The 23,070-nt window shown below is 40.7% G+C and overlaps 1 protein-coding gene across 10 annotated transcripts in view; it reads right to left on the bottom strand.

Moving 5' to 3' along the window:
- Nucleotides 1-23,070, bottom strand: part of CTNND2 (catenin delta 2) — a 1,183,649-nt gene that overhangs the window by 228,199 nt on the left and 932,380 nt on the right. For all 10 annotated transcript variants that reach the window (XM_048839596.2, XM_048839594.2, XM_048839597.2 and 7 more), the window contains one exon: nt 4,063-4,276. In XM_048839596.2, coding sequence (XP_048695553.2) covers nt 4,063-4,276 — 214 coding nt within the window. The remainder of the gene's footprint in view (nt 1-4,062; nt 4,277-23,070) is intronic.

The following is a 23,070-nucleotide window of genomic DNA, read 5'->3' as shown; positions in this document are numbered from 1 at the left end:
TCAATCAGAGCCCAGCTGGCCCTTATAAGAGGGCTGTGAGCCAGAAGCAGAAAGAGGAGTCTCACTCTATCCCTGGAGTGGGAAGGGCTAGCTGCCAGGGACCCAGACCCAGACCCAGACCCAGACCCAGACCCGTGCTGGGGAAGGGCAAAGGGAGCTGGGGAGCTCCAGCCTGGTAAACCCCCAGGCTGCAGGCTTTGGTAAAGGCCCAGAAAGGTACTGGGGCTGCAGAGGGGCAGCCTGGGAATAGGCGGAGGCAGCTGGTCCTCACCCCTTGTCAATGATGAGTGGCCATTACACTGCAGTCTGCCCCAGTGAGCGAGGGTTAGATGACGACTGGCACTCGCCACTGAGGCAAGGTGGGTTCAGAGGGTTGGGTTTTCCCCAGGGAGGAGAGACCCAGAGTGTGGGGGGTACTGTTGGGGCAGAACCCCAGGGTAAAGGGCACCGGGGTCCAGGAGGGACACCGGCCTGCAGAGGGTGCTCCGAAGGCTGGAAAGAGCTAATTCCCACATGACCATCAGGAGGCGCTGCACCAGTGAGTTGTCACATCGCTACACAATATCTTTAGTAATACAGCAACAGATACAATGGAAACTTGCATTATAGCTGCTGAAGGAGTTCATTAGCACTTTGCTACTCATTTGCTCAGAGTAAGCAGGCCGAGTGCTCCCTAAAGTCAGGAGTCAGACAACACAACCAAGAGCAGAACAAATATGTTGAAACTAAAGTAATAGTTTCACTTTATTAGGTTTATCAGTAATTCTGTCACTCAGCAGGATGCATCATCAGAGCTCCATGTAGCACAGCATCTTCTTGACAAGAAGAATCTAAGAAATCATGGATAACAGGTATGAGATGAAAGGTGTGATAATTAAGAAACAAAATTAAATACAAAAATCTACACTTAAAATACATCATGGAGCTGATTAATGCACCCTCGAGCAAGGAAATTCTGAGTCTACACATGGCTGATGTTATCAATTGTCTTAAATGGTGGATGATCTTCTGAAAAAGTGGGGAGGGGTGTGTGTGTATATAGATCCTGGGATCACTAAATACTAGAATTTTTATCATATCCATTAGTAAAGAAAAGTTTCAATGGAGATATGGATGCTGTAAAAAACTAAAGAGATCTTAAGATTTTTGATTTGTAACATGACATTAATTTTCACATCACTGACACTTTAATAGCCAAGTGAAGGGTCAAATTACAGAGGATTTAAAAATCTTCATATGTTTTTTTGTTTAACATATATTCTTTCACATATTTGCAAGCACCTCTTCTTGCAGGGGGAGCTGATGTAACATAACAAAGCTTTATGAAAAGTGAACTCTGCTCATGTACAGTCATCACTGAGAGAGGGCCCCACTCTATAGAAAGGGAAGTTTGTGATATACTGCAAATAGGAGTGAAAAAATAAGTAATGTTCATGTGTAACCAGCACTCAGACACCTGATTATGCCACATTGCCACTTCTCATTTCTGCTGGACAAAAACAACCTGAGGAAAAGAAGCTTTATATCTCATTTTCATGCTACCTATCTCAGCCCACTGAAACACTGTGTACAGCATATTTCAAGTATCCAAGTTGTGTACTTTTCACCCTAGCACCAAAACACACATAAAAATCCCTAAAAAGAAGTAACTGCTCTTAATATTTAGTTTAAATTAGGGTGGCTTTAACCAAAAATGGATGAAAAATATTTAAAACACCAAGAATTTAATAGTGAGAGATTTTGTTTGTTCTTTTGCTGTGTAGCTCAAAAACCAGTACTCACACTGAACTAAAAACAAAGCAACTCCAGAAACAATTGCAGACCAGATTTTACTTTGTCATCCTATGAAATAATCTCTTTACCAAACTCTGCTCTCTGTACTTACAGTATACGCTGTTCAGTATGCCATTTTCACAGTGAAAGAAAACACTACCCATATCCTCAACATACTTCCCCCACATATATTTCTATGTAACTCCTTGGGGTTTAGAGAGCATGGCCCCCTTAAATCTTTTTCCTGTGGGGAGGGGGATCAGTGAGAGAAAGGAGGGAAACTTGGGGTGTGGCTCTGAAGCCCCGGGAGAGAAGGGCTGCAGCCGGGAGGCCCTGGACAAAGTGAAGGGGAGAGAACCTGTCTGAAGCTTGGGAAGGACAGGGCGGCTGATCGGGGACACCCCAGGACAGGAGCCAGGAGGAGCACTGTGCCAGGGAGGAATCGCCTAAGAAGGACAGGCCAGAGCTGGACCCAGTATCACTGCTGCCCAGAGCTGCATGGGGCGGTGAGTACTGGGGCTTGTGACTCTGCATTGGAAATAAAGAGGGAGGCTGCTAGCTTAAGTGGGGAGGTTGTTGCTCTGTGTAGCTTTGCAGAGAGTGGAAGAAGGGAGCACCGGAGGGGTTGGTTGGGGAAAGTTCACTGGTGCGGAAGACGAGCAGGAGCACCCAAGACTCACCATTGAACTGGAACTTTGCTCAGGACTCCTGAACTCTGTGTGAAGACACATTGCTCGGTGTCAGCCCTTTCAGACTGTGCTACCATTGAGCCTGTGCGGCTTTGGTTTCGATGCAACCCTGTTCTACTGCTCCCCCTACATTTCCTCTTGTTGCTTTTCTCCTCTCATCCCTCGGCAAATAAATATCTCCCTTTGTTATATCCATTGTACTTTTCCTGGGGGTGGGTGTGTTCACTCTGGGGGGTTTGGCACAGGTGCCCCTGGGGTGCAAGGAATTTTTCCTGCGCGCGCCGTCTTTTGGCCAGCACTGCCTGCAGGGCCGGTGTAAGCACTAGGCGATATAGGCGGCCGCCAAGATTTGGGGGCACCAAAAAGCGGTGCCCCAAATTTTTTTTTTACACTATTGCTGGAAAACGAATGAATAAAGAAAAGAGAAACGTCGTTGAAATTGCATTTTAACTTGTCATTCTCTTGTACATTCTAGCTATAGCCTACACCAGCTCTGCGGTGCGGGCACAAGCGTACTGCTTCACTATGGTACAAAGCGGCAATGATGTCATTCTTCTCGTCGCACGCAGCCATTACCCGTTCTGACAGGCTGTTTTATCATGCTACGTTTACTAGTTTTCGGAGCTTGTCGACTGAGGCTAACTATTTTTGTTGAGTTGTTTCAGATCTAAGACTCTGGCAATTGCTGCTGCATCATTTCGCTAATACTTTGTGTCAATTGTGTGTGTATGTTTAGTATTTGAGTGTATATGTTTATCATGTGCGAATATCCGTGTGTAGGTTGTTGAAATTTGTTATATTGATATTGTCAGTTGTTGCTGTGTGACGGAGTATCCGCCATTCTAATTTTATAAATTTTATTAACAATAATTGGATATTCTAAAGGTAGAATAAAATGTAGTAGATTTTGATATGAAAGAATGAAGGAAGGAAGTATACATGACTAAAAAGAGTATTTTCGATTACAATCAACATTGCTTAATTTTAAGGAAAAGTCATCTTGATCTCTTAATCATTGTGCAGTATTCATTTTTGAAAGTTTATAATAAGCGATGCTCCCCGGGGAGGGGTGGAGGGGCGCAAGATGGAAGCTTTGCCTAGGGCGCAAAATATCCTTGCACCGGCCCTGGCAGCCTACAGGAGCAGACTCCATCTTGGCCACGAGGGCGCTAAAGTTACATCTATAAGAAGCAAAGAAGAGTCAAGCAGGCTTTGCACTACTTAGGATACGGTGCAGCATAACTCCACTCTGAAGAATTACAAGGTAAAAGGGGGAACGCATACCCAATGATGGAATTGCTAGCACCAAGAATAACCTGCGTATAGAATGCAATCACATCAACACAGTTCTCCACTAGTGGGGGGAAAAAAACAGTGAACCAGCTCAGGAAATCACTGCTGTTTCAGTAAGTGTCAGTTAAATATTGATTGGAGTCAGTCAATATTTCGCTTGTCCAAGAACCTGAAAGTAGGGAAGATAGTGATAAAGCAAAAGGTAATTTATGGAGCATCTGATACACATCACTGTGCTGCACAAATAGTACTGAGCTAGGACCTAGTTAGCACTTGATATTCATGAAAAAAATACATAGAATCAAACCTGTGACCAGTTCTCTGATTTCCAAATCTGTAGTCTTGCGGAGCAAGCGTACTAATGCTGGGATACCACCACAGTTTTTCAGAGAAATTTTGTTGTCATCATTTGCTTTCCCATACACCAAGTTTCTCAAAGCTCCACAGGCACTACGGTGGACTTCTGTCATTCGATGATCCAACAGGTCCACCAGTAACTGTATTCCTCCTTGTCTTCTTATCTGAAACAGCCAAAAGTGACAACCAAGGTATTAGGGAACGAGCAGGTGCAGTGCACACATTATTCAGTTTAATAGATAGTGGTGCTCAAATTAAGAGTATGCATAGCACTTGCTTGTGGTCCAAGAACAGCTGCAAGTTGATATGGTGCTGGCTCCTTCCCTTTGATAACATTGAAAGCAAAGCTCGTTCCAGTGAAGATTCTGGACAACTGTTAAAGCAACTAAATCAATGAGGAGCCAAAACAGTTGTCTCAACAAGGGACTTCTGCATTGGTCCAGTAAGCCTAATTTCATTACCAGGCAAATTGGTTGAAACTATAGTAAAGAACAGAATTGTCAGAAACAAAGCTGAACAGAACATGTTGCAGAAGAGTCAACACGGCTTTTGTAAAGAGAAATTGTGCCTCACCAATCTATTAGAATCCTTTGATGGGGTCAATAAACATGAGGGCAAGGGTGATATAGTATGCCTGAACTTTCAGACAGCCTTTGACAAGATTCCACACCAAAGGCTCTTAAGCAAAGTAACCAGTCATGGGATAAGATGGAAGGTCCTCTCACTGATCAGTAACTGATTAAAAGATATAAAACCATTTCAACATATTCATAACTGATCTGGAGAAAATGGTAAACAGTGAGGAGGCAAAGTTTGCAGATGATGCAAAATTACTCAAGATAATTAAGTCCAAAGCTGACTACAAAGAGTTACAAGGGATTTCACTAAACTGGGTGGCTGGGCAACAAAATGGCAGATGAAATTCAATGTTGATAAACGCAAAGTAATTCACATTGGAAAACATAATCACAACTATACATACAAAATGATGGGGACTAAATTAGCTGTTACCATTCTAGAAACAGATCTTGACGTCATTATCGATAGTTCTCTAAAAACATCTGATCATTGTACAAGCGGCTGTCAAAAAAGTCAGAGTGTCAAAAAAGAGTGTCAGTATCCATTAGGAAAGGGATAATTAATAAGACAGAAAATATCATAATGCCACTATATAAATCCATGATATGCCTACACCTAGAATACTGAATGCAGGTCTGGTCACCCCAGCTCAAAAAAAAAAAAAATAGAATTGGAAAAAGTACAAAAAAGGGCAATAAAAATGATTAGGGGTCTGGAATAGTTTCCATATCTGGAGAAGTTAAAAAGGTTGGAACTAAGCAGGGATACGATAGAGGTTTATAAAATCATGAATGGTGTGGAGAAAGTGACTAAAAGGAAATGTTATTTACTCCTTCACATAACGCACGAACCAAGGGCCACTCAATGAAATTAATAAATAGCAGGTTTAAAACAAACATGGGGAGTACTTTTTCATATAACTCAGTCAACATCTGGAATTTATTTCCAGGAGATGTTGTAAAGGCCAAAAGTATAATTTGGTTCAAAAAATAATGAAATAAGTTCACGAAGGATACGTCTATCAATGGCTATTAGCCAAGATGGTCAGAGGTGCAACCCCATGATCTGTGTGTCCCTAAACCTCTGACTGCCAGAAGCTGTGAGTGGATGACAGAGGCTGGATCACTAAGTAATTGTCTTGTTCTGTTCATTCCCTCTGAATCATTTGGCACTGACCACTGTTGGAAGACAGGATACTGGGCTAATAGACCACTGGTCCATACATTCTTATGTAGTAAATTATAATTATTTGTTAAAGTATGAATAATGTTGTGTGTGTTCATACATTTAGTCAATTTATCTGAAACCAAGAATGCAAGACACTTTCATTCCTTTTAAAATATGTACCTTTTTCAGTGTCAAAATTTGAGCATTAAAAATTATATGCTAGTGAAATAAGAGTCATCACTTTTCTGCTCCCTATGTACTATGGCACATCATCACATCATTGTTTTAGGATATGAATCATATAATACAAAGTGCCTCAATAGAGAGATGCAGGTACATCGTGTTAATTTTTTTTTTTTTGCAGTTTACAGAAGAGAACACTCTCGTCCATATAATATTCACATTACAAAGAATAAAGTATTTAAATTAATAACACTTTAATGTATGCAGCACTGTGGTAACAAAGCCTAGGTACAGAAGGCAGATAGTAATTATTTGAAGATAGCCTATATTTTTCCCAGAGTATTAATTACCATTCAGTGTTCCCTACATGGTGTTCACCTGTCTAGGCATTCTGTAGACTATCTATAAAGCACATTGGTCAGTGGTAAAACCAGAGGTTGACTATGGTTGTGAATGGATAATGGTACATAACATCAGACTCATGTCAGGAGTTCATTCATCTCTCTGTCACTCTGTGCTTGTGTGCAACCTGGAGGAACACTGATGCCTTTCAGTTCAGAAAACAGAAAAACAGATAAAGAATATGTTCTGCAATATATCTGACTGATCCAAAACTCAACTACTGCAAATATGATCATTTGCAATGAAAGGTATTTGCCACTTTCTAAATCAGATACTTTTACTGAGGAGAAATATTCACTCTTGAATCCATCACCAACCCTTTGAATCAAACATATCAGCTTTTTCTAATAAATCATATTTTCAAACCTGATGTGTTGCATGAGGAACAGCTACATCACCCACTTGACTCAATATGCAACATTTACTGAAATAGACTAAGAACTGAACTTAATATATCAAGCACTAAACTTGATACATCAGTTCAGTAAAAGGTACATGAAGTACTGAATTTGATATTTCAGTCTTCAGAGAGATGTGATTTGATAAAAGATAATGAGAGAAAACATTTGGATTAATAGAAAATATACCCAGTGTATCACTCGTTTTGCTATGATGTGTGACATCAGTAACAATGGAATGAAAAACAGAGATCATAGGGCTGGATCAGAGGGTTTTAAAATAAAATATGTGCAAAATGATTTTTGATAAGTACTTCAATGATTGCTTAGAAAAAGATTGAAATAGTGATGGGAACAAAAAGGAATTTCAAGCAAGTACACCTAGAATAAACATTTTTCATGTATGTGATAGGTTTCAGAGTAACAGCCGTGTTAGTCTGTATTTGCAAAAAGAAAAGGAGTACTTGTGGCACCTTAGAGACTAACCAATTTATTTGAGCATAAGCTTTCGTGAGCTACAGCTCACTTCATTGGATGCATACTGTGGAAACTGCAGAAGACATTATATACACAGAGACCATGAAACTATACCTCCTCCCACCCCACTCTCCTGCTGGTAACAGCTTATATTAAACACCTTCTGCAGTTTCCACAGTATGCATCCGATGAAGTGAGCTGTAGCTCACGAAAGCTTATGCTCAAATAAATTGGTTAGTCTCTAAGGTGCCACAAGTACTCCTTTTCTTTTCATGTATGTGATATAACTCATCTGATGACCTCAAAGGGGGCTCTGTCACAGCACCTGTGATCTCTGTCCCAGTTTGTGCATGGACATTATTTCCAAGTGAACCTCTCCCAGAGTGGAACCCTGTGGTTCACCCTGCTCTAGATTGGATCATCAGGATACACCCCACTATTCTCCCCTCCCACACACACACTTTTTACCAACTGGACTGTCACAGTTGCAGGGAGAATGGTGCCTTAGACCCCATTCCCCCTTGGCAATCCTTCTCGAGTGCACGGCTTAGGTGATAGGTTTTGCTACCTTCACCTCCCTCTGGGTGGAACCTGCAGTTGCACCACTCTTAGACTGGATCCCTAGGTGGCAAGCCCCCCTGTTTCCAACCATGATAACTCATCAGGCCCGAATGGACTGGGTACCTGCAAGCAACTTCCCTCTGGGAATCTCTGACCAGTGGCTGATTACAGGGATACGAAACAGATTATTCAAAACAAACGTACTGTACATTCACCCAAAGATATATAGCAATCAGATAAAAGTGAACAATATAGCATGATAGCCACAACAATAATAATTAATAATAATACCACCTAGCTCTTATATTGTGTTTTTCCATCAGCAGGGCTTAAGGTGCATTACAAAGTAGGTCATTATCCCTATTTTACAGATGAGTAAACACAAGCCTAAATGCCTTGGAACTTACCTAAACCTTAACATTCCCTCGCATGTTTTGGTAAGTTCTACTTAGGTCAGGTACCTCCACCTCTGGGCTGGGAGAGAGAAACTCTCCCACTGCAGATGCTGTTGTCAGTAACTCTACATCTGTGTCTCCCATCAGCAACTTCCCTGGAGCAGCTGTTGACAACTCACCCACCCGCAACTTTTTTTGTGTGTCATTTTGATCTCTAAGCTTGTTGCCTCAGCAAAGCGGCTGAGTCACTTGTATAGGAGCCTGAAAATCACCTCTTCACAGCTCAGCTGTTGACTTTTGAGGGTTTGCCATCCTGTTCCTTACTTGGACTATTGTGTTGCCTCCTTACTTTTTTACCCAACAGCTCACTATTAAACTGTAGCAGTAAATTCCCACCTTCCAAAAGCCCAATATAGCTATGCATTGACTATCTTAACAGGTACGTCACATAATCATAAAATTAGTATAGATGAACATCCCCAGTCTCTATAAACATTAGTTAATTAAGACTCATAACCCTCTTATGCGGTATAACGAAGGATTATTATCTCCTGTTTACAGTTAGAGAAACTGAGGCACAGGAAACTAAAATAATTTGCTCGTGGTCCTAGAAGGAGTTTCAGACATAGCTCAGAGAAGTCAGACATCCTGAGTTCCAGAGGCAAATACTCAGCTGTTGTAAACTGTTATAGCTTCACTGACTTCAATAGATCTTTGGCCTAAGGTACCTTGATAGACAGATACATGAGGATTTGCATAAGCTAAGGTTCAGAACCTACTCTGTATGGACATAAAAACTGACAAGGGTTTGCGCTGTGCCTCTCTTCAGGTGAGATGATGAGATAATTGTTAGGTGCAATACTTACTAATACACAAGTGGCTGCTTTTTTACTTCATTCACAAGGCAAAATGAGCATGTATGCAGACAGGCTGTTTGCTCACCACCACAAATGATTAGTGTAGCACCGGATCACCTAAAACTCAGGGGCCAAACTCTGCACTCTTTTACACAAATCCATTGCAGAATAACCCACTGGAATGACCTATATTATATCAAAAACATAAACCATACCTGCTACTTAAGGAGGTGGTCTTGGAATAATTTTCACTTCGGCCAGGCAACATGGTTGCTTGCCCCTATGGTTTTTCCCTTTCTACAACAACAACTGTTGGTTTCTTGCCCCAGCGGTACTCAAATTCCAGTAGCAATAATTGATATATTGATGTTCACCTATATCCACAACTCTGTGTGTATATATGATGGTGCCACTGAACTACACCTGAATGCATTCACATGTAATGACTAAACAACTTCTACATTGTGTCACTATTTTCCTAACAGTGAGCTCCCTATTGTCACATAACAGGAGACTTTTGGAAAGGTAATATATCAGTTTCCATGGCTGTTTCATCTGTATCATTGATTGGTGAACTAGCTTCAGTGATGAACAAATCATGGTCAGCTCTCAGTGTGTTTCTTCTAAGAAATTTATCAGTGTCAATGGCTTACTCTATCACTAGGTAAATTAAGTATATATGCGGTCAACATGCAACATATCCATTGACATTATAAAAAGAAGAAGTGTCAGAGCCAATGTGGATACTCTTGATATAGCTGTATGACATTAAGTTCGTGACTTTTTTGACAGTTTATTTTTCTGGTACAGTAGATTACCAATCAGATTTATCAGGGGATGTATTTTTTTTCAGAATGACCATGTATTCATTTCAGTATAATATTTCTCAAAAGATAACTTGTATAGTTCAATATTTATAACATGCATTCTATGCCTACATTTTTAATTTAGTGACACCTCCAGTCTCAGGTTGTGCTTATTGAAAGGAGGGGACATTTTGTGTGAATTAATTGGGTTTATGGATTAGCCAACTAAGAATGGGTTCTAATGTATGTGTTTAAATTAAAAGAGCATTCCGGGGATTTTGGATGGAAAGATAAAGCACATTTTTTCCAACTACCCTCATATCACCTCCAGTGCTGAGCTTTTGTGTTCTAATCATAAATATGTGGTGCATATAAAAATAATACCTTATAATGCATGTGCAACTGATTTTCAAGATACTAGTACTCTTGTTACCCAGACTTAGGAGGATGAAACACCTCCTTACTATAACTGACAAAATACACTTACATCTGTGTATATACTAATGCTGAGAACTCCAGGTTCAAATTGAGAATAATTATGGCTGGAGACAGTGCAGGATCCAAAAAGGGGGGAAGGTAGAGATCTCCTGCTGCCATCCCGGGGGCAGCTGTGGGTCCCTTGTGCAATTTAGAACATTGTTAGTGATACTCTAATTATGCAGGATCATAATGATCCCCTGAGGGACTGTTCTGCCAATCCAGGATCACTGGTGCATGAAGTGCTCTGGCCTACATCCCATAAACTGAGGGGCTATAACCAGGTGGCATAGGACAGCCGTGCTAGCTTTATGCTAGCTGGATATTCCCCTATGCAAGGGGAATCATCAACTGTCTGTGTAAGCCAGAATGGTACAAAAAAAGATGGAGAGGGGCCAAGGTTTTAATCCAAGATAGTAAAACTTTCAGCCCCATTGGGCCCAAGTCTCACTGCTGTGCAATAGATCAGAATTCAGGTCCCAAGGTTTCAGGATCAAGTTGTAGTACTGAGAGGGGTTCTCCCACCAGGGTAGGTAATTCACCTCCCAGAAAGGTAGTAGCTAGGTTGATGGAAGAATTCTTCTGTCAATCTGTCACTGTCTATACCAGGGTTAAGTCACTATATGTCTCTCAGGGGTATGGATTTTTATGCTGATGTAAATTCCCAGTGTGCACCAAGCCTGAGAGAGTGTACTCAGTCCCCGGTGTCAGGAAGCCAGCTGCAGCAGAATCAGTCTCTTAGCAACACACTGGACACAGCTGATGCTGGCAGGGGCTGCCTGATTGACTGCACTTACTGATTGGTGGAGGGGTGGAACTAAGCTACTACTTGTCCCAGAAGCAACCAGAGCTTGCTGGCTGCGTAGTGTGTTCCAAGTACATTAGATCCTGCTTCCTGCTCATGCCCAGCGTGCTCTTGTGCCCGTTGCAGTTCCTGAACTTCTCCATACTTGATACCCCTAGCTCCAATCCCCAGCTCGGCTTCCTGACCATGTCTCTACCTTAGCCACTGGCTCTGGCATTCAGCTCCTGATCCCTGGCTCTGACCTTCAGCTCTGCTCTCGCCTACACTGCCGGGTGTCCCAGGGCCCTGATTCTTGACTCCGGCTCTGCCCCACTCTAAACTCCAGGCCTCGCCAACCCCATGGTTATGACCATTAGGATCTACTGCTCATACCCCATTTGTGATCCTGACAGCCAGAAAGGAAGAAGATCTTCCTTCTGCAAAATCCTCAGTGATACTTGAATTGGCCAAATAAGGAATTATATTTTGAAGAATCCCAGAGGATCTTCCCCAAAACACATTAAGTTCCCTTTCAGGGACAATACTATCAGCCATACAATCTGTCTCTATCTGGATTAATATATTTTGATTTCTTCTTCTTACTCCATGTTCTACTTGCTAGACAAATTCTATATCTAGCTTTATTGAGATCATGCTGATTAAAAATACTCTCGATGCTTTGAGAAGGAAAACAGATACAAGCATATGAGGTGCACTAATGAAATTTCAGAATGAGACCACCAACACAGTAAGCTAAACAAGAAAATATATTTTTAAAAGTTGAGAAAAACACCAGACATCAGAATCTGCCCTGTATAAGTGTCACTGTGTCAAACTTAACCATATGTGTTTCAGCAAAACTCCCCAAGATGATGAAACCTATGCAAGCAAAGAAATCACTTTATATAGTAGAATCTCAGAGTTACAAACACCAGAGTTACAAACTGACCAGTCAACAATACATCTCATTTGGAACCACGAGTACACAATCAGGTAGCAACAGAGACCAAAAAAAACCCCAGACCAAAAACCGTAATAGTTTACACGTAAGCTATTAAAAAAATAAAGGGAAAGCATCATTTTTTTTCTGCATAGTAAAGTTTCAAAGCTGTATTAAGCCAGTGTTCAGATGTAAACTTTTGAAAGAACCAAAATGTTTTGTTCAGAGTTACGAACAACCTCCATTCCCAAGGTGTTTGTAACTGTGAGGTTCTACTGTACTGTGAGCAGTAAACAAATTAAATTAGGGCTGTCAATTAATCACAGTTAATGCCTGTCATTAACTGAACACAAAATTAATGCGTTAATTTTTTTAACATGCTAATCACATACGTCTGGGCAGGGAGGAAGGCATCAGAGGCTGGGGGCTGAAGCCCCAGCCTGGAGCTCCAGAGGTGTGTGGGGGGTGGGTTTCAAAGCCTCAGGAGGGCTGGAGTCCTGCGTTCTGAGCAGGGCTGAAGCCTGGATCCCCAAGGCCCAAGTGGGACTGAAGCCTGGAGCGCTGAAGCCCCAAAGCCCACACTCCAAGTGGGGCTGAAGCCCAGAGTCCCGAGCAGGGCTGAAGCTCATTGCCCCCAGCTGGGCTGAAGCCCAGAGCTCAGTGTTCTGAGTGGGGATGAAGGGGGGGGGGGGGGGGGGAGGGGTCACAATTTTTTCTAGTTGTGGGGTCACCATTTTTTTAAAGTCCAAATGGGGTCGCCAGCACAAAATTTTGAGAAACACTGTTATAGAGAATAGGGGTCCGGTGAGCTCAGTCATCCTTTGCACCAGCCTCTCCTCCCGTGTCACATGCTGAGTCTCTGAGGTAAAATCCACCCTCCCTTGCAAACAACAGCTCACTCAGATGAAGGGAGTTATTTAAAAATAATAATAAACAAATAAATAATAACAATAGTAATAATAATAATTCTACATGTGTAAGTTCAACTTTCATGATAAAGAGATTGCACTACAGTACTTGTATGCGGTGAATAGAAAAATACAATTTCTTTTGTTTCTCTTTTTTAAGTGCAAATATTTGTAGTCAAAAATAATAATATAAACTGAGCACTGTACACTTTGTATTCTGCATTGTGATTGAAATCAATATATTTGAAAATATAGAAAACACTCAAAATATTTAAATAAGTAGTATTCTATTATTGTTTAACAGTGTAATTAAGACCGATTAATTGCAATTTTTTTAATCTAATGTTTAATCGTGATTAATTTTTTTAATCACTTGACAGCCCTAAATTAAATTCATCTTCCTTGGCCATCTCATTTTTACATTACTGCCTATGAAAAACACCAGCCAAAGCTTTTATTCATCCTAACACAGTCTGAGAATGAATTATAGCCAGGTACAAGTGAGAAAACAACATGCAGCCTGCATTATCTATTAATGCTCATGACACTGTCACTGAGTAGGCAACAAGGTCATGCTGTCCCTATATGCTCTCTGTTTAGAAACCTAACAACAGGGCTTGAAAGTTCCCCTTGCTCACTCACCCCATGTAAGTAAAAAGGCTTGTCCTAGTGTGGCAAGGGAACCTATACTATCCATTGCAGCAGAATTTAAGGTTTCATTTATAATAAAATAAGTATGTAGCCCTTAGGCTTGTGAAGACAGACTTCTGTGCAAATGTGAACTAAATATAAACTAATGCATTTTAATCATGTTGAGTCTGCAGAGGGCCAGCTGCAATGCCTCAGTGGCTGGTCATTGCTTTGGCAAGCAGCAATAGTCAAACTAACAAGGGCCTGGTCAGTTTCACTATTGCTATTAGGAACCCTGTGAGCTCCACTGAGTACAGACATGAACACCACTCCTCCTCCCCTTGCAGAAGCAGCCAAGAGGAGATGTAGAGTAGCAGAAACTGTCTCCAAGCTCAGTAGCTAGCTAGCTCTGTGGGAATGAGAGCATAGCAAAGGGTCTCTCTTTTTCCATCAACATTCTTCTTAATTCTAATAAACAAAAGAGCTCTTTGTACCAGAGGAAATGGAAGAAATCTAACAGAAGTTGAGCCTCTTGTTAAGCCAAATACCATCAACCATAAATGTAAGCATAATAAATTTAACATGCTGCATCACTCAGCAATTACTCTGTCACACTTCTATTACTAACAAACCATTTTTCAGCATATCAAAATACAATAACATTCCAATATGTTTCAGAGTAACAGCCGTGTTAGTCTGTATTCGCAAAAAGAAAAGGAGTACTTGTGGCACCTTAGAGACTAACCAATTTATTTGAGCATGAGCTTTCGTGAGCTACAGCTCACTTCATCGGATGCATACCGTGGAAACTGCAGCAGACTTTATATACACACAGAGAATATGAAACAATACCTCCTCCCACCCCACTGTCCTGCTGGTAATAGCTTATCTAAAGTGATCATCAGGTTGGGCTATTTCCAGCACAAATCCAGGTTTTCTCACCCTCCACCCCCCCACACAAATTCACTCTCCTGCTGGTGATAGCCCATCCAAAGTGACAACTCTTTACACAATGTGCATGATAATCAAGTTGGGCCATTTCCTGCACAAATCCAGGTTCTCTCACCCCCTCACCCTCCTCCCAAAAACCACACACACAAACTCACTCTCCTGCTGGTAATAGCTCATCCAAACTGACCACTCTCCAAGTTTAAATCCAAGTTAAACCAGAACATCTCTCACCCCCCCCCCCCCAGATGTTCTGGTTTAACTTGGATTTAAACTTGGAGAGTGGTCAGTTTGGATGAGCTATTACCAGCAGGAGAGTGAGTTTGTGTGTGTGGTTTTTGGGAGGGGGGTGAGGGGGTGAGAGAACCTGGATTTGTGCAGGAAATGGCCCAACTTGATTATCATGCACATTGTGTAAAGAGTTGTCACTTTGGATGGGCTATCACCAGCAGGAGAGTGAATTTGTGTGGGGGGGTGGAGGGTGAGAAAACCTGGATTTGTGCTGGAAATAGCCCAACCTGATGATCACTTTAGATAAGCTATTACCAGCAGGACAGTGGGGTGGGAGGAGGTATTGTTTCATATTCTCTGTGTATATATAAAGTCTGCTGCAGTTTCCACGGTATGCATCCGATGAAGTGAGCTGTAGCTCACGAAAGCTCATGCTCAAATAAATTGGTTAGTCTCTAAGGTGCCACAAGTACTCCTTTTCTTATTCCAATATGTGTGAATTATTTAATGTTACTGTGCTGCATATATGAGAGAGACAAAGTAAGATCATATCTTTTAGTGAATCAACTTCTGTTGGTGCAAGAGACAAGCTTTCAAGCTACACACAGTGCTTGTCTCTTGCACCAACAGAAGTTGGTCCACTAAAAGATATTACCTCAGCCACCCTGTCTCTCCAATATCCTGGGACCAACCTAGCTACAACTACACTGCATGTATAACACAGATAAAGAATCAATGACTGGGAGCACATTAAATGTAATGAATGTTGAATAAAATCAAAATTATGATGACAATTCTATTTAAGTTCAATGCTTGAAATTTTCAATAATAATTGGTTGTGATGTTCTTAGAAGCTGGAAAATAGCACTCAATTTTGTAACAATAGATTGTTGATTTAATACAAAAACTTAATATTAAAGTTATGTTCCACAGTTTCAGAGAAACAGACGCTAGAGGTGAATGGAATCAAATGTCAGAAGCTATTCAAACACTGATAGCCTTAATTGATTTGATCTCTTCAGAGCTGCTTTCAAAGGCGATATCATCACAAAGGTACAGAAGAAGCAACATCTATAAAGGCTTTGCAGTGCACTGTCAGAGTTACTGGGCTAACCATACCTTTGACCCTTCCTGGTCTCTTTGAGTGCAACCCCTCTCACACTGCAGGCCCCAGGTGCTAAATGTGATTACCTCAGCAGGCTCCAGTTATGTTCAGTACCCACAGTTCATAGATTCATAGATTATAAGGCCAGAAGTGACACTGTGATCATCAAGTCTGACTTCCTTTATAACACAGGCCATTGCGCTTCTTTATTGGAACGACAGCATATTATTTAGAAAAACATCCAATCTTGATTTCAATGATGGAGAATTCACCACAACCCTTGGTAAGTTGTTCCAATGGTTAATTACCCACTCTTTCAGGACCTGTTGCCTCTGTTCCACCTCAGTATGTTCTCCCTGGGAATTGTTCACTCTCTAGTCCACCCCATTTCTCTCTCTCTCCACACAATGCTTTTTACCATTAAGCATCCCTTTGAACTTTAGGCTCCCAACGTTGGCAAAGCAGTTGTGTAACTTCGGGCTGGAGCTTAGAAGTAGGCCATTGTCTTGTAATTGCTCCGCGAGTGTTTGTTAGGAGGTTGTTTATCTAGAGCCATTTCTCCTTGTTTTTCCGACAGCCCCCAATTAAACTAGACCAATACATTTGTCACCTCTGGCCCCTTTGTGGCCTCCCCACTCTGTGTCTGAGGCCTCCAGCCATTACCTTTCTTGGGGTTGGGGGGGAACTCACATTCCCCTCCCTCCAGACCAGATTTAGGCTACAATTCCTTCTGACCTTCACTGTGATTGCCAAGTTCTGTTACCTCCTAGGGGCTATAACAGGGTTTATCAGCCAGCCATTACATTACTTATTATTAAATAAAGCCATGCATGTATTTAGAACAAAATCATTACAGAGAAAACACATCTTGAAAACAATAAATAGCTTATATGCCTATCTAAGCTTACCAGGTGTCACCCACCTTCACATGGAGACCCTGATAGGTTTCAAAGTTCTTCAAACCCTTCCAGTAGTGTTATGCACTCTTGGTGAAAGTCTCCTGTCAGTTCTTGGATCGAGTAAGGATGACCCATCCCCATTCCCCCCAGTAGCAAACTGCACATTTTATACAATTCTTGGTTCTTTGCTGGGCCTTTGGAACCTGGTCAAACCCAGTAGGTATATGCAATGGTGCTTCTGCCACCTTTGTGTTTACTGTTAGAGAGCTTATTCCTTCACTCTCCCACTTCCCTGGTCCTTCTCGCATGAACAGAGAGGAACAATACCCGAAGTCCGAAGGTACAAACAATTCAATGTTTATTGGGGTGAACTTCTAGCAAGCTTAAATCCAAGTTCCTTTTTCCTTATTTTCGAATCCCAACTTACTTCTTGTTTGCCCCTAATTTATATAGTAATATTCTTAGCTATACCTTAACCAATCATTCTACTGAAATTTAACTAACCAAGCCTAACATACTGTAACACGATTAGTTAACCAATGATATCCCATCACCTTAATTAGTTTACACCCAGCAAAATTAATTATACAGGAGACAGAAACAATCACAGAACCAGACAGAGACCATGCAAATAAACAATATCAAAGTGGGAACTATAATGACAAAACAATACAGAAGTGAGGATTTCACAACTACATCTATAAAGACATAAGGGTTTTCCAGCTGTGTCTAGTGATAAGTGAGTTCTTACCAGACAGAAAACTATCAACCTAAATTTCCTTTTACATCTTCTAGGCTCTTCCCTTTCTCTGCAAGTGATAGATCGGATCACCTTCCTAACAGCCCCATATTGACTAGTTTGGAATGTGAGGATGTGACCGGTCGCGTCCCAGCTTATGGCTGCCTCTGCTGCTTAGTCAAAGGCATTGGCCTAAGAACAGGGCCTCAGACTGTCACAGTGAGAGAAGGCCCTTACACAGATTCCTTCTTGTATACCTCTATTACTAGCTAAATGATAAACATATACCTACATTCTTAGAGTATAGGCCTTTACAGATAGGCCTGAATATCTATATCCTAACATTTACCTGTCTAGACATCTGCGGTAATTACCCCCAGTGGTGCTAGTTCTCGATAGTTCATTCATGCTTAAGTGACTTCTCCATCAGCACTGCATTGCGTATCTTATTAACCTCTTCACACCCAAACAGTAACAATACAAGTGAGACAGGAAAACTGAGTCACACATATCCTTTCATAATAATAAATCAGAAGTTTCCCAGTGCTCCGCAACATTCATACAGGCAAGTCTAATAACACATCATAACTATACAATAACTTTACTTCACTGGCCAGGTCACATACAGTATTTATAACATTATTTACAGATCAGTATTCTTAAATTTTTCAACAGCAGCTCCATGTCAGCTACATTAATGACTTAAATTACTTATATTTTAAATTATTTGCATTATTAAAATCATTTTACTCTAAAAGGGAACAAAACCATCATGCTTGCTAGGGTATGCTTCTAAAAATCAACAACTTTGTCAACTAGTTTCAGAAGTCTTTCCATTGAAGTCTGATTGCTACGACTGTACTAGAAAATGGGAAAACAATCCCCCTGCCCCCCCCAAAAAAACCCCAATATCAAAATATTAGTAGAGATAGCCTATTTCCGCTGACACTTTTGATATTAACGTAAATGTATCAGGCTCAAACTGGAATCCCATAAAGGGAGAGGAAATTCACTTCTCACAGCTATATATTCCAAAATGTCTACAAAACAGCAGGCAGACAGTGTAATGTCCTTAAACCAACAATGCATGGGAGATCTACTGAAGACAAATTTACCTGAAACATTATGGCTTAATTTAGCTTGATCATCACAGTAATTTGCTGCAAGTTTCAAAAAGTGCTGATCAATTTTAGCTCAAAATAGAGTGGAATGTTATACTAATTGCTAAATCAGAGGTTTAATCTAGGTCCCACTTAAAAGCAGATTTGTAAAACTATCATTAAGAACTTGTTAGATCAGGCACAAGAGTAACATTCAAAGCAGTGAATAGGGATAATTTAAATAAAATCAGATGCTGCTACATATACAATATTCCACTGGGGGTAAATCTAGCTTGTACCTGGCATACTGAACTCCATACTATGAACAATCACATTTTTTATGGCTATATACAATGGCAGCCAGCTGCCCAATGAGCTCAAGAGCCAAGCTGAACATAAGCATGCAAAAATTTGGTAGTGGGTTTCATGCACTCAGGATCCACACACAAAGGGATCCTTCCTTCTGGGTGTGGATATCCCACCCCATGCATGCCAAGAGGCAGTCAACCACCTGTGCAGCATGCTTCTTCCCCATCCCTACAAAGGGACTTCCATAGGTCCAGAAGCTACTTGCCAAATGGGTACAGGGAATGGACTCACATCACTTCCACGAATCACACTTTGACTCTACCAGTTAATTAATCCAATTGGGGTTTAATTGTCTTTTGTGTACTGACCTCATCCCCTCTCTGTAGAGCAGAAGCCCCCTTAAAGGTGAACAGCCTAGGTTCAGTCACGGTATGGGGAACCCCTTATAACTTTCTTTAAGAGAGCCATACTGCTAGAGAGCTGGAGAGGGCAGGAGGTTATTAAAGCCACTTCAGAGGCATATGGCTTCTGCAGGATAGGCTATTGGATTCCCTGATTTACAAGTGGCTATGGAGGGATCAGTGGTTTCTACAGCCAGAATCCTTGTTTCTTCCATAGGGAGGCTAACCCAGCTCACTGATTGAGTCATTTCTTTTTCATCCTCCCTACAGCTTTTGTCATATGAGGGTACAGAGGAAGAATCCTATACCCATAGAATGTAATCCTTAAGGTAATGTGCATAAGAACATATTAGACATCACACTTTTTCTGTTTTCCATTCTTGCTCCAGGGAGAAAGTATTTGTTGTTCTGAATCAAGGCATCATCATTATAGAGAAAGGACAACTCATTATAGATCAAAGAACTATTCCATTTACAGCAAAATGACTTACCTTAATGTTCTCAAATTCACAATATTATGGGATCCCCATATGAAGATCCTTTCCTAAATAAAATGTTGACTAACTATAATGGGACAGTGTAAATAACACCCATAATTATTATATACACGGGGGTCATATTTTTTTGGCCAAAACTGCCTATCATATAAATGATATGGTTTTATGGTTTTTTTAAAAAAAATCCATTTATAAAAGCTTCTTTTAACAAAAAATATGAATTATGAAATATAAATAGATGTGGATCAGTATCTCTTGTCTAACCAAAACTCTTGCCTTTTGAATCATTAGGAATATAAACTATATTTGATGGCCACACAAATCAGAAAATGCATTCACAAATCAAGGCCATTACAAGGTGTTATAACTGACTAGCTTAAATGTGTGGTTAGAAATACTGTCCTTTTATTCTGAATAAGGGATTGAAATTCCACCACTATATAAATAAGGTGAATGGGTCTCTGCTCCTCACAGCTCCCCTACTGTACCTTCCATTCTCTTCCACATCCATCCTTGTGCCTTCAACTCCCCTGCTTCCATTCCTATATCTCTGCTCCCCACTTGTGCCCTTCACTGCCTTCCTCCCCTTTTGCCACCCACTTTCAATACTTCTCCCCTTGCACATCTGCTCCTTCCCACTCCGTTATCCTTCTGCTTCCCCATATATTAATGAAAATGGAGTCCCAATGTGTTCCTTTCACTTGCCCATACACCATCCTGATGCATTTGCCATGTTACCATTGGGAACAGTTGTGTATCAGCACCATGAAAATCGATACACTCAGAACAAATGCTAAAAGAACTCTAGAAATGCTCTTGTTTCTACATGTTCCAAAGCAGAGAGGTTGGTGCACTCATGTTTGACTCCCATCAATTGTTTAAATTCCAAACGTGTAAAGATTTAATCACTTAAGTCTCATGTTCCATATGTCCCCTTCGACTTCCAGCCATTGGATCATGTGATACCTTTCTTTGCTAGATTGAAGAGCTGTTATCAAATATTTGTTGCCTAGGTAGGTATTTATAGACTGTAATCAAGTCATCTCTTACCCTTCTTTTTGTTAAGCTAAATAGATTGAGCTCTTTGAACGTATAACTACAAGGCCTGTTTTCTAATGTTTCAATTGTTCTTATGGCTCTTCTCTGAACCTTCTCAAATTTATTGGCATCCTTGAATTCTGGACACCAGAGCTGGACACAGTATTCCAACAGTGGTCATACCAGTGCCAAATACAGCGGTAAAATAGCCCCTTTTTTCCTACTGAAGATTCCCCTTCTTACTCATCCCAGGATCACATTAGCCCTTTCGGCCACAGCACTGCACTGGAAGCTTACATCCAGTTGATTATCCACCACAACTCCCAAATCTTTTTCAGAGTCATTGCCTCCCTAGACAGTGTCCCCTGTCCTGTAAGTATGGATCAATTCTTTGTTCCTAGATGTATACGTTTCAAATTAGTCACACTAAAATGCACATTGTTTACTTCCACCCTGTTTACCAAGTGATCCAGATCGCTCTGTATTAGTGACCTGCCCTCGTCATTATTTACCACTTCCTCAATTTCTGTGTCATCTGCAACCTTTATCAGTGATGATTTTATGTTTTCTTCCAGGTCATTGAAAAAATGTTAAATAGCATAGGGTCAAGAACCAATTCCTCTGGAACCCCACTAGAAATTGACCCTCTAGGTGATGATTCCCTGTTTACAATTACATTTTGAGGCCTATCAGTTAGTCCGCTTTTACCCTACACACTTACGGTGTTTCTTAAAATCATCCTTAGCAATTTGTCCAAGTTTCTACTTTTTCTAAGATTCCTTTTTGGTTTTCAGGTCACTAAGGAGCTCCTCATGCAGCCAGGCTGGCCTCTTACTTTTCTGCCTGTCTTTCCTTCACATTGGAATAGTTTGCTGTTGTGCCTTTAATATTGTCTCTTTGAGAAACTGCCAGCTCTCCTGAGCTCCCTTTTCCCTTAGATTTTCCTCCCAGGGACCCTACTTCCCAGTTCTCTGAGTTTGTTAAAGTCTGCTTTTTAAAAAATCCATTGTGCTTATTCTGATGCTCCTACTCCCCCCTTTCCTTATAATCATGAAGCTGATCATTTCACGATCACTTTCACCTGGGTTGCCTTCCACCTTCGGATTTGCAACTAATTCTTCCCTGTTGGTCAGAATCAAATTTAATCTCTATATCTTTAATAAAACTGAATGTATTTTAAAACATCGAAATTAACTGCCACCACTTTTGCTTTTCATTCGCTTTTTCCACAATTCTCGCATTAGGCTGTGAAAATAAACGAGCCAGTATCACTTTGTTTCTTGTCATTTTCACATTTTGGTTCACATGAACCTGCACAGTGTTCCAGTGTTAAGGTTACAACTTTGACCCTTTAGACTCTCTGACTCCTACACCTACATTATAGTTTTTAATGTTCTGCACTACTCCTACATTTCAGAGCTAGTTTTCTAAAACATTTTGAGAAAATAATGCATATGATTTAGAAGCTGAACGAAAGAGAAATAATAATTACACTAGATAAAATAGCCTGCAGCAAAATTCAGCTCCCATTCAGCACCTCAGTAGCAGAATCCTTTTAATCCTGTGTTGAAACATCCAAGTTAATCAATTAATATCCCATTTGAAATTAATTTAGGTGGTACATGTTAATTTGCAGGTTTTATGTTTATAGGCATAAAAGTAAAAGACAAAAAACATTCTGTCCTTATCCTTGGTAAAAATGCACACATTTAAACAAATGGAAGGGTTTGATTTAAGAGATAAAAATGATCTATGCATTATTTATTAGCATTGTCAAAAGACATTTCTTTCACTATTTGGCAACTGTTGGTTGTCTTCCTTATCCAAAATCACCATAGCATCAATAGGAGGAAAAATGGAAAGGTAACATGCCACCAACTGTTGTTCTTTGAGTGAACGCCTCTGCAGATCCACACTTGTGGGATGTGCCCCAACACTGCAGTCCTCAAAACTATGTAGAAAAGCAGTCCTCTTTGGGCCCATACAAACATCCCCTCATGGAACTGGAAATCAGATAGGCGGCTATCAAAGAGAGAGAGAGAGATTCCTAAATACTCTTCCATTAATTTGAAAACTCTCCGAAGATCTCCGAAGAAACAGGAAAGAAGGGCAGAAAGTATGGATCTG

Source organism: Caretta caretta, chromosome 2 (genome assembly GCF_965140235.1).
Source record: "Caretta caretta isolate rCarCar2 chromosome 2, rCarCar1.hap1, whole genome shotgun sequence".
Lineage (NCBI taxonomy): Eukaryota > Metazoa > Chordata > Testudines > Cheloniidae > Caretta > Caretta caretta.
Note: the sequence above shows the minus strand (reverse complement) of the source record. Positions and strands in the feature narration are given on the sequence as shown.